The 12328-nt window shown below is 49.3% G+C and overlaps 1 protein-coding gene across 2 annotated transcripts in view; it reads left to right on the top strand.

Annotated features, from left to right (window-relative positions):
• SLC35F3 (solute carrier family 35 member F3) overlaps positions 1 to 12328 on the top strand; it is a 292530-nt gene that overhangs the window by 199986 nt on the left and 80216 nt on the right. For both annotated transcript variants that reach the window (XM_065894431.1, XM_065894432.1), the window contains one exon: positions 10446 to 10770. In XM_065894431.1, coding sequence (XP_065750503.1) covers positions 10446 to 10770 — 325 coding nt within the window. The remainder of the gene's footprint in view (positions 1 to 10445; positions 10771 to 12328) is intronic.

The following is a 12328-nucleotide window of genomic DNA, read 5'->3' as shown; positions in this document are numbered from 1 at the left end:
TGTCCAGCAGGGAGAGAGGTGGGGGGAGTTATGCTCTCTTTAGGGGGCAGGGGAGGGACTTGGGGAGAGCAGGCGATTCTGGAAACCAGAGGAAGGAGGCTGGTGCTGGGACAGGTCTGTGGTGGCCCCAAGAGAATGTGATTGACGCAGCCAGAGGCGGGGGAGGGGGAGGGGGGAAGGGGGGGAGGGGGGCCCCGGGAGAGCAGAACGGACCAGAGAAGGGGTGGTTAGCCCAGCAAAGGAGAAGGGAAGAGATGAGGGCAAAGACATAGAGAAATGTGGGCTGCGGGGGAGGGAAGCCGGGGACCTGCGCTGCTGACTTGGATCTTCTTTGTCATGTATGAAGTGGCACTGTCTCCCAGAAGTGATGGATGGAAGGCTCACAGAGGTGGGACAGTGTTCGCAGGAGCTGTATGGGCGAGGCAAGAAGAGATGTAGTTCTTAAAAGCCTTTTAGGCGAGTGACCCGTTCTCACTGGTGAAGACACCGTGTCACTTGGGGGGAGCGTGCAGGGGAAGAGCCCCGCCTGGGGGAGTGTCCTGCTCCGCCACTAGCTGATTCGTGTATGGGACGTGTCTCCTCACCTCCTGGAGCCCAGGCTTCTCTTTTCTGAAAAGAAAGGGGATTAGAGTAGATCTTCCATCGGCTCTTTCAGCAGGAACAGTCTATGAGTCTAGGAGGTAGCTTACTCATCACCAGAGCTTGGTTTATTTGATTAAACCCTTTACTAGCTCGAACCAGAGAGCAGAGTTCTGAGGGAATTAGACCCAGGACAAGTCAGAAATTTGGCGTGTGTGTGCACACGCGTGTGTGCTTGTGCGTGTGTGTAGGTGTGCATGTGTGTGTGCGTGCATGTGTGTACGTGCCTGTGTGTGTGTGTGTGTGTGTGTGTGTGTGTGTGTGTGTGTTTCAGGGGTGGGATTTGGCATTGGAGCAGGAAGAGGAAAGGCCAGCTAGGTGAGCACTTAGATTCTGTGACTCTTCAGCAGCAGGAAAGCACAGGACTCCAGACAGCGGCCCCCCCCCCCCACCCCGATGACGGGGGTACAAAAAGCCGTCTAGAAAGATCCCAGAGAGGAACATGCCACTTCTCAGCTTTGCCTGGGGCTGACCCAGGCGTTTCCACAGCAAAGCCTCTCTGCCCGGGATGCGCTCAGCCCATCACCCTCGGCCCACGCAGAGGGCCTGCCCTTGGGGAGGAGTGAAGCTGAGGACGACACCTGTCATACCTCACGCAAGCTCAGTCCTGCCTTACAGATGTACGTTACACGACTCCACTGAGAACAGGATGTATTAGAAGACAATGCTTTGTGCATCAAGATGAGTTGTGGAACCCCCCAGGCCACCAGTTAAAATATCACCCTTGTTCCCCTGCTCCCCTCCAGGGGGGAAGGCTCCACGCACCCCTTGCTTCCTGGGGGGCCGTGCTGCCGAGCCCCGCTCTCCCCGTGAGACATGGCAGCCAGATTCCCACCACATGGATGTGAGGGCATATCCTCTGATAAATAGAAATGGCAGAGAAGAGGGGGGTGTGCTTGTGTCGGTGTTTGTGTGCGGGTCACCGGCAGCGCTGGAATATCTCCTGATCGGTCCCGGGTGAGCGTCTGCTGTGTACAGAGGTGTCATGTGCCCGGGCGGGTGGTGGAAACGGTGAGACTTCGGGAGGCTGAAGAGGCCACGACTGGCAGGCACGGGGATTAAAACTGATCCCCTCCAGCCCAGGTGTCTTCAGACCACGGGTCCAAACAGGCCCTTGCTCCCCTCCCCAGTGGCCTCTTCCCTCCCTCAAGGCGCAAAGGGCATTATTTCAAGCTTACCCGTATCCAGTCACGTTCTCACGTGCGCCTTGGGCTGTGAACATTCCAGAGTTGTCTTAAATCCACTGCAAGAGGCACTGTGATTTGGACATTGGGAGTTATTCGGGGACCTCTAAGGATGTGAGGAGTGGGGCAGAAAGGCCGGTACAAGTGTCTGTTCACTAGAGTGGTGGTGATGGCAGGAGAGTGGACCAGATCTAGGCCTGATTCAGACTAGCTCTGCAGCCGGGTGGAACTTCCGGGGAATCTCGGACAAACCTCCCATCATCCCACTCCACCCCGCAAAAAGCAGCCTTCATTCACCTCCCAATTCTGTATCCACACCAGGGAAAGAATTTGGGGTTTTAAAAACAACTTTGCAGCTGCCAGGTTTTCTTCTATCTCTACACACTGATCTCCAGGAATGACAACAAAGACTTAACGCAATTCAGAGAAGGCAGACAAATAGAAGGTAGTACCTGATATTTCTAATCTCGTCATCTGCGGCAGTTCTTTCTTTCTTTTTTTTAATATATCTTTCATTTTAGAATAGTTTAGACTTACAGAAAAGTTGCAGAGACACTGCAAAGAGTTGTTAACTACTTCACACCCAGTTTCCTCTATTATTAACATCTTCTCTCAGTATGGTACATTTGTCACAATTAATGAACCAATATTGACGCATTCTTATTAACTAAAGTTCATACTTTATTTGGGTTTCTTTGGTTTTTAACCATATGTCTTTTTTCTGTTCTAGGATCCGATCTAGGATCGCATATTGCATGTCGTTCTAGTCTTCTCTTGGCTATGATATGGGAATTATTTCTTCTCCTAAGGGGTTATCACAGTAAATAGTCATCCACAGCTCGTCACCACACCCTGTCCAGCACAGTGACAGCTCTCGGTCTGTACCTCACACCTTCACAAACACAGCACAGTCCCTTCTGTAATACCCTCAGGTCAGTCTGCTCAGGTTGCCATGACAAAGTACCGCAGCTTGGATGACTTAACAGACATTTATTTTCTCACAGTTCTACAGGCTGGAAGTCCAAGATCAAGGTATGGGAAAATTTGGTTTCTGGTGGGGACTCTTTTCCTGGTTTGTAGATGGCCACCTCCTTGCTGTGCCCTCACATGCTTCCCCTCTATGTGCACAAAGAGAAGACAGGAGAATATAAGTCCACCAACCCTATCAGATCAGGGCCCCACCCGTATGACCTCATTTAACCTTCATTATATCCTTCGAGGCTCCATTTGCAAATACAGCCATACCGGAGGTTACAGTCTTAGCACATAAACTGAGGGAGGACACAGACACTCATCTCATAACAGCCCTCATTCCGTGCTGGTGAGTCCCAGCCCAGAGTTCCATACATACTCAGGATGTTCCAAATTTAAAAACCACGTCTGTCCTCTTGGAATCTTGAAGTCCCTCTTTAGTGATCGGCAGTTCTGACTGGGGTGTTCAGCACCATGGCCCTGATCAACTTCCAAAGGGAAGACTAAGGATGCTCTGCATTCCTCTGGTTGCTTTGGAGTCAGACAGATGCTTGGAACTGCATTCAGCCCCTCACTAGTCTGTGACCTTGGGAGAGTAACTGTCAGACCCTCAGCTGTCCCATCCACAAAGCAAGGATAGTCACACTCCAACATTAAGACAGGTTTTTAAAAAAAGGTATATAATCTCCTGGCAGAGAACATGGCATATATGCTGTGTGTTTAACTGGCACTTGGGGGATTCCCTGGCCATCCAGTGGTTAATACTTGGCGCTTTCACTGCTGTGGGCCCAGGTTCAGTTCCCTGGTTGGGGAACTAAGATCCTGCAAGCCACGTGGCACGGCCTAAAAAAATAAAAAAATAACTGTCACTTGTCTTTTACTTCCCTGTGCCCTCCTTCTTCTCCCTTACTCAGAGTCAAGTTTAATTATCTGTGGATTCTATCTTTTCCCAGGGACAAGTGCCAGTTAGGAGCACGGCTAAGGCCTCAACATGTATGAATAGTGGGAACATTTTATGACCCAAAGTCCAAGAATCCAAACAGATGGTCTGGCAACTACAGGTGGACATCATTGGTCGGGATATGTAAAATCAGGATTGCTTTGGGGACACCCAGGGCCCATGGTGGCCTGATACACGAGACAGCCTTTTCTTCCCTTTCCTCCAAATCACTGCCTGAGAAAAAACAATCACCCATAAATTCACTGAGCAAGTATTTAATGAGTAGATGAGATAAACAGAACCCGAACTGCATTTTTGGGAGATGAATTACACTTGCAAATGGCCATAAACAAAAGCTTTCTTCCAAGCTCCTGATTTTATAAAAGCTATTTAGTTGGGTGGCTGGGCCCTGAACGGGTATATGCATCAGTGATCAACAAATGGGAAAATTGTTCATCAAGCTCTCTTCCCCTGGGCAATCCAGAAAAATAAAAGGGTGGTGGCTGTATTCCCAGAGCAGCCGTCAACTGTGTTTGTTTGGGTTGGATTTGGAGACACAGAACCATCTATGACGTGGACATTGTAAGCCCCTCCACTCAGGCTGAGCAAGCTCTCCTAGGGAAGGGGGTGTCTGCCTTATGCCCCACAGTAGGTGGCAATAAATGTTTGTTGGCTGAGTGGCCTAAAAATTTAACTAGTCCACCCAAGAGAAGCGAAAACATATCCACACAAAGACTTATATATGAGTGTTCATAGCAGCCTTATTCACAGTGGCCAAAAAACTGGAAACTATACCCCTGTCCATCAACTGATGACTGGATAAACAAAATATGGGACTTCCCTGGTGGCGCAGTGGTTAAGAATCCGCCTGCCAACGCAGGGGACACAGGTTCGAGTCCTAGTCAGGGAAGATCCCACATGCCACGGAGCAACTAAGCCCGTGCGCCACAACTATGGAGCCTGCGCTCTAGAGCCCACGAGCCACAACTACTGAGCCCTCGTGCCACAACTACTGAAGCCCGCACCCCTAGAGCCCTGCTCCGCCCACTGTGATGAGAACCCCTCGCACCGCAACGAAGAGTAGCCCCCGCTCGCCGCAACTAGAGAAAGCCCGTGTGCAGCAACGAAGACCCAACGCAGCCAAAAATAAGTTAAAAACAAAAACAAAATATGGAATATCCTTATAGACGTAAAAAGAATGAACTCCTGACGCATGCTATGTATGCCATGGAGGAACCCCAAATACATTATGCTAAGTGAAAGAAGTCAGATGTGAAAGTTTACTAAGTCATGTGAAATATACAAAGGAGGGAAATCTGTACACATGGAAAGCAGATTTGTGGTTGGCTGGGGTTGAGGCGGGGGGAAGGGGGAGCAGCTACGGATGTGCATGAGGACCCATTTTGTGGTGATGGAAATATTCTAAGACTGGATGGTGGTGATACAGTTAAACGATTCTGTAGATTTACTGAGGATCATGAATTGCAATCCTGAAACAAGTGAATTTTACGGCTATGAAAATTAAGCCTCAAAAAAGCTTTGAGGGGCTTCCCTGGTGGCGCAGTGGTTGAGAGTCCGCCTGCCTATGCAGGGGACACGGGTTCATGCCCCAGTCCGGGAGGATCCCACATGCCGCGGAGCGGCTGGGCCCGTGAGCCATGGCCGCTGAGCCTGTGCATCCGGAGCCTGTGCTCCGCAATGGGAGAGGCCACAACAGTGAGAGGCACGCGTACTGCAAAAAAAAAAAAAAAAAAAAAAAAGCTGTGAAAAATTAACTGTGTAGATCTTACTGATGGAGGTGCCATTGGGAGGTGTCTTCTCCTGGTCTCTACACAATGCTATCTCTCTGCTTTCAGGAGGCTGGGACCAGGCCAGCCAGTGGGTGGTCTTTGAGCCCAGCGCTGGGTCCCTCATCCCTAAGACATGACTCTTGCACTTTCTAAGTGCAAAACTTCCTGGACACTTCTTCAGAGAGCGTCACCAAGGGTCTCCCTATTCTCAGGGGACCTCGAAAAAGAAACATTTGTGTTCTCTTGGCGGTTTGCAAGAGCCATTTTATGGGAACTCGAAGTTGAGAGTGAGTGAATTTTCCAATTGTTCTAGCTTTCTCATTGGAGAAATGGCTTTCACTAAATAAACTTAAAAAGCCCCCAGTTCATCATTTGCTCAGCAGAAAGCAATGGACAGCTCGTGAGACAGAGGACTTGCCTGGGTCCCAGAATGAGTTAGTGGCTAAACCAGACCTCCAGCTCACCCATTAGCACCTAGAGTTTCCTTCCGCTGAGCAGACATTGCCTCTAGGTACTGCTTGACCGAAGAGTGCATATGTTTTATAGATTCCTGGTAGGAGAGGAGTATCAGGTGTGATTCTGCAGGTAGGACTAATACATGGTTTCAGTAAATTGCCTGACTCTGAACAGAGCTCAGAATGGAAGTTCACGCACAGGTACGGTTATATCTTGGCACGCCGTGGAGTATACATTGTATGCTGGAGAACACTCCCCTTAAACACGCGCGCACACACACACACACACACACACACACCTTTCTCCAAAATGCTCAGTGGAGGCAGCTCTGGCAATAGAACTGGGGAGAGCCCGCCTGTCCCCCAGCGCTTCCGAGTGAATTAAGTGGCGTAAACTAAGCCTTTAGAGGCAGCAGTAACCGCATCTGTCAGCACAACCATTGGGCCAGAGAATATAATCTACTTTGCGCTGAGCCCAGAACTCTTGGCTCAAGTGCAAGGTTAAGATGGAAAGTTCAAGATCATAAGTAGAGGGGTTGTTAGTGGGGAGGGGATGTTAGTGAGTGAGGCTGACATAAACAGTATTTCTAGTTGTGTGATAAGAGTCCGAGGAGCTGGGACAGGACACAGCGTGAGGCTCATTCAGTACTGATTTCTTCGAGGCACTCTGTACTGCCTCTTTCAGGCGTGATACAAGAGAGATACCAGGCACAGAGGAATCCCTCGACTTGTTAATTTAGGAGGGGAGAGAAAGTAAACCAAAGTTTCTTGCACGGGAAAACATGAGAGGCTTTTGAGAGTGGATATTCTGCCCCCATCCCCCCCGCCCCAGTGTAATTCTTTCTCTCTGAAATATGAGCATCAGTTGGACAGCTTGTTGAAAATGACCTTGAGAGTGGTAGGGTGGGATGCATTTGTTGCGTTTCAAATCGCGGAGAATAAACGCGTCTGCTGACCAAATTTATTATGTCATTCTATACCTATGCTTCAACTAATTTTATCTGTTTGTTATGGACACTGGGGCATACTTCCTAGAGAATGTAAATTCCAAAATCTGAATTTGCTGAAGTCCTTCCACCAGCCTGGCAACTTCTCCTACTGCGTGTCTGACCAAAGCAAGATTGAGCATCACAGTGGGCCAAGGAAACGGTGGATTTCAGATCTCACCACCTTCCTCACCGCTCCTGGGGCAGACCAGGCGTGTTCCTGACCCTGAACTTTGCTCCTCTTGTTCCTCATCCTTTCTATACTGCAAGGCCCAGGCCAAGCTTCCGCTTTCTCCGGCTCTTCTTGCTGTGATCACAGCCCACACTGGTTGCGCTGTCTTTAGAATTTGTGTTACAGTCAAATCACTCCATTTGTAGTTGTTCTGTAATTCTTTCATAGATCCATTTTGTCACTCCCAGATAGACTGTAAGTTCCTGAAGAGCAGGACGTAATCATGTTTTGTATTTATTTATTGACCGCCCAGAGTTCTTGGCACAAGGCAGATGGAGACTTCATGGCAACTTCCTAGCGGATTGAAATGCTCCTAGGCTGCGTCGTACTATACAGAGCCCTGTGAGATTTATAAAGTCCATGCTCTTATGCATCAGGGTAAATGACTGCTGGCCGAAAATACAGTATGCTCCCAGTTTTGCTGTGTGTGTGTGTGTGTGTGTGTGTGTGTGTGTGTGTGTGTGTGTGTGTTTCGTGCAAAGATACAAAAAGACTGGGAAAACTGCAGCAAAATGTCCAGCGATATCTCTGGGTACTAAGATTAGTATACAGTGCATTGCTTTTTATTTATTCCATGCAGTACTTTACTAAAGGTTCTGTAAAGAATATTTTTAGTTTACATGAAGTAGGTCTAGTTTAAAAGAATTATTAGGAATGAGCGGGTATTGAAATTGATAAGTGATTATTACTGTAAGAGACTCGGTGTGGTGAAATGGAAAGTTTGCAATGAATTAGGTTTGGATACCTCTGATTCTTTATGGGTCTAGTCCAGTGTTTCCCAAAGTATGTTCCAGGGGACCCCAGTCCTATCACAGGTGTTACATTTAGATAATATGGGAAGCACACATTCTCTAGCTGCCTTTGGAAATCCACCACATCCATTAGCCCTGAATACTCCTACAGCAAAGGAACCCGTCTGGCTTACCTGGTGTTTCCCAAGCTTTTCTGATCGTGGGATCCTTTTTTTCTTATAATACCTGTTAACTGCATTACACTTTGGGAAACACCGTTCTATCTTATTTTTAAATAATAGAGCGCAAAATGTCTTTATTTTGTTTGTGTATTGTCAGTATTCCCCTGGTCAAATAAGCCAGAGAGCGTACAAAGTTAGAGAATAACTTCTTTTATCCAAATCTGTAAAAGCATTTGAACGGTACAATCTTACATGATTTGGTGATTTTTTTCTCTTTCATTGTAACAGCAACATAGCATCAGTCTTCGCTTCATCCTTTAAGTTTTAAAACTTAATCTGCCACAATGCAAAGCTAGATGAAAAAACACGCCGTGAGCCTGAATTTTTTTCAACCTCCTCCAGACTCCCTTCTTAAATGGCCAGTTAGTACCGTGAAACTGCATTGCCTTTCTAGGCGGACTTTTTTTTCATCTCCGTAATTATCTTTTCAGTAGGACTTTCTGACAGTTGATGCTGGTAGTCGAGGAATCTGCCAACCCACAACACTGCTTGAAAATTATCCCAGTAGTGAAGGGTTGCAGAGGCTCACCCCAAATGTCAGAGAACCAGTGTATAAATTGAAACGTGCATGCTTCTGTCTGAAAATGAATTTGCCATAAGTTGTAGGGATTCCTTGTGAACAAAATCAAGACGTCCTGGTGGGAGGGCATCAAACAGAAGGGGAGGAATCTGCCTTGCTTTTGCCCCCTCTGCTTCTCCCTGCCCTGCAGCCCATGCCAGAAACCGACAACTTGTTGGAAGTTCAGAGGTGGTCAGCCATTTGGTTTTCCAAGGGCTTTCTGACTCAGGTATATACACACATGGAAAGAAAGAGGAAGAGGGAGATTAAATATTAATAAAGCAGGCAAAGAAGCACAGTACAGATGGGGTCAAGGATTTTGGGTCAGTAAAGACATTCTCTCTCCTTGGCCAGCCACGAAGGCTTAGGATGACCTTTGGCTAAAAGAGATACAACCAGGGAATTCCCTGGTGGTCTAGTGGTTGGGACTCAGCGCTTTCACTGCCAAAGGCCGGGTTCAATCCCTGGTCGGGGAACTAAGATCCCACAAGCCACGAGGTGAGGCCAAAAAAAGAAAAAAGATAAAACCAGACCTGTCAATTAATGATAGGATTAGCTAATCCCTATATAATAGGCTACCTCGAATCAGGATTTTTTCCTCGTAGGATTATTATATTCCAGACAGTATGACGTATAAAACTTGGTTTCGTGGTATTAGAGCTATTTAACTTACTGCTAAGTTTAAACAAAATCCATAGAGTACATTTGACGCCATTATATTTTGTACCCATCTCGTGTACCCCTACACTGTGTGCCCTCATTCAGCTAAGTGCCTGGCTGAACATATAAAAGGCAAGTAGGCCGTCCCCTGGAAATTCACATCCATCCACGGTCACATCTGATACAAGTTACAGCTCTGTTTAAATTTCCAGAGGACTGACCCGCACACAATCATGAATGAAAACCAAACAGTGGAAAATAACGCCTTTTCCACGCTTCTCATGGTCTGTGGGGACGGTGCTGCTGCACAGCCGTGCTCTGGCCTGTGGCCTGGTTTCCAGGAGTCACACAATTCTCAAATGGAGCGTCTGAGGCCTTGCACGGCACCAGCTGCCCGAGGCTGTGGTTTTTAAGTAACACTTCAAAGTGGGACTGACGGCCATCAGCTGGAAGTCAGTAAGAGCAAATAGAGAAATGAGAGAGACAGATCTTTTTTGGCTCTCCGTGCAAAAGAAGATGAGACTCTTGGCATCCCTGCCCTTAAGTAACAGGCAGGGAGGAGCTTCTCTCGATGTCCTGGGAGCTTTTAGAGGTCAAGACCTATGACCTCCTCAGGGGGGAATCCGCAGCCCCTAGCACTGCCCAGGCCGGGTAGCACATCACTCCGTGTGAGCTGACACTTGGTGAACTATTTGAGCCACTCCGTGTGTTCTGGAGAAATGCTTCCCCTTCTTCAGACGGGCCCAGAGAGCACCTCTCGAAGTAAAGATTCTGACGCCCGGGTTCCTGAGATTCTCCATTGCCAACAGGCTGGGGATGGTCCTGCTGCTGCCAGCCATGCACCATCTTTTGAGGGTCCAGATTCTAGAGGAGAAGGAAACCACTGAAAATGTCTTTAAGTTTTGTTTCAGGAAGCTGCGTCCACGCCCCTATCCCCATCTCCCCTCCCCTCCCCCGGGTGGCTGGCCATGACAATGACAGTTGGTTGCTCTCTTGCTCCTGGCCACGGTGGACGTGTGGAGGCCCCGGTTAACCGTGCCCCTCTCTTCCCCCAGGGGAGGAGCGCCCCCGGGACCCCCCGGGCCCGGCAGAGGCCCAGGCGCCGGTGGGGACCGACACGGGCGGGAGACCGAGCCCTCGCTGCTGGAGATGTTCCCAGGCGCAGCTCAAGAAGATCTTCTGGGGCGTGGCAGTGGTGCTGTGCGTGTGTTCCTCCTGGGCCGGTGCCACCCAGCTCGCCAAGCTGACCTTCAGGAAGTTCGATGCTCCCTTCACCCTGACATGGTTCGCCACCAACTGGAACTTTTTATTCTTCCCGTTGTACTACGCGGGCCACGTCTGCAAGTCGGCAGAGAAACAGTCGGTGAAGCAGAGATACAGGTAGGTGGCTCCGGGATGCCAGGATGCCGGCCCGGCGCTGGGCTCCTCTCCCAATCGCTGATGCTACCGGGCTGCCCTAGTGGCGGTCACTGGGAGGGGCCAGTGGGCACCGTGGTGAGAAGTCACCGTGTCACCTGCTGTCTTAGTGAGGTTCCAGGCTCGGCATTCTCTCCCCTCAGAGTGGTAACACCTTTCCTCTGCCTCGAGCCCCTCAACGCTAGGAACTGCTTTATATTAGACAGGAGAAGGCAGCATCTTCCGGAGGTGTGCTGTGGTAGGTGCCCAGAAAGGGTAGAAATGGGAAAGCTCTGTAGCTCTTTTATCCCTCCTCAGACTGGGCTGGGGACAGGTCCATGGAGCCAGGGGACCCGGCTGCTTCCTGTAACTTACCTTCCCACGTGGCGATGTTCGTGGTGAAGATTTCTCCTCTCCTCTCCAACCCAAGCCTTCTGCTCCTTTGGTTATGTGGTTGCATGGGTCTGAACATCTGGCAGACCCACGGGGTCGTCAAAGTCAAGGTACTCTTTGAGCTCTGTTGACTGTATTTTCTGGTTGATATGATCTCACGGTATTTCCTCATTGATATGACCTCCCTTTAAAAGAGGACAGAAACCCTGACACCAGCCCTCTGCCACAACGTACAGCAGGGCTCCCCCAGCCTCCTTGGGAGTCGGACGGTCAGTGTTGGCCTCGGGGTCCCATCTGTGCCAGTCCCTGGATCTCATGGTCACCCAAAGCTGAGGTCTTCTGTGGCTACATCAAGGACCCACTGTTGGCCCAAATCAGATCTACTCAGAAAAAAAAAACCCCAGGGAAAGCATGCTGGCCAAGGTGACCAGATAGGCCCTGGGAATGTATCTTTCGTCAGCCCCAGAGGTGGGAAAAAATTTGAAAGCTGAGGGCTGTATTACTCTTTCAGTACCGCCTTCTTCCCCACTCTACCGCCACCCCACCAAGCACCCCCCGCATACAATCACCACGTCCCATTTACCATCTGCTTCAGACTTCAGCCGCATTCTGAAAAGTTACCCTTAGAAGGTGCAAGCTAGCTAAAAACATCACTGGGTCCAAGGAGCAAGAAGGTTTGGGAATGGAGGTTACACTCCGATCCGAATTTTTTCTGAGATTCTACCGTTTTGTCACTGTAGACTTGGAGGTGTAGTGTTCAGAGGGAATTTGGACCGGCTCCTTTAAAAGGTGTAAGTCAGAGCGCTCATTCTAGAAGAAGAGGCACTGCTGGAGCTCAGATTGAGTCACGAGACCGGCGTCACAGGTCCCCGTGGTGGAAGGGACTCAGAGGGGATTCTCAAAACAAAGCACGTGGCAGCCTGGAGCCTGGAACCGTTGCCCAGGCCTGGGGCATTGCCAGCGTTGACTTAAACCAGTGGCTTCATGGACCAGGCAGAAATTGCTCAAGAGACACTTGATGTGCCTCTTCTGAGCAGCAGCGGAAAGCAGGCTGAAACAAATCGGTTTAGTAACGTTGACAGGGCCCCAGATTGTCCCAAAGGCAAGGGAGAAATAACGGCCTGCTTTTAGTCCCAGAGAAAAACAAGTA

The sequence above is a fragment of the Phocoena phocoena genome, chromosome 16 (assembly GCF_963924675.1).
Source record: "Phocoena phocoena chromosome 16, mPhoPho1.1, whole genome shotgun sequence".
NCBI lineage: Eukaryota > Metazoa > Chordata > Mammalia > Artiodactyla > Phocoenidae > Phocoena > Phocoena phocoena.
The sequence above is the reverse complement of the archived record's forward strand: the minus strand, read 5'-3'. Positions and strand labels throughout refer to the sequence as shown.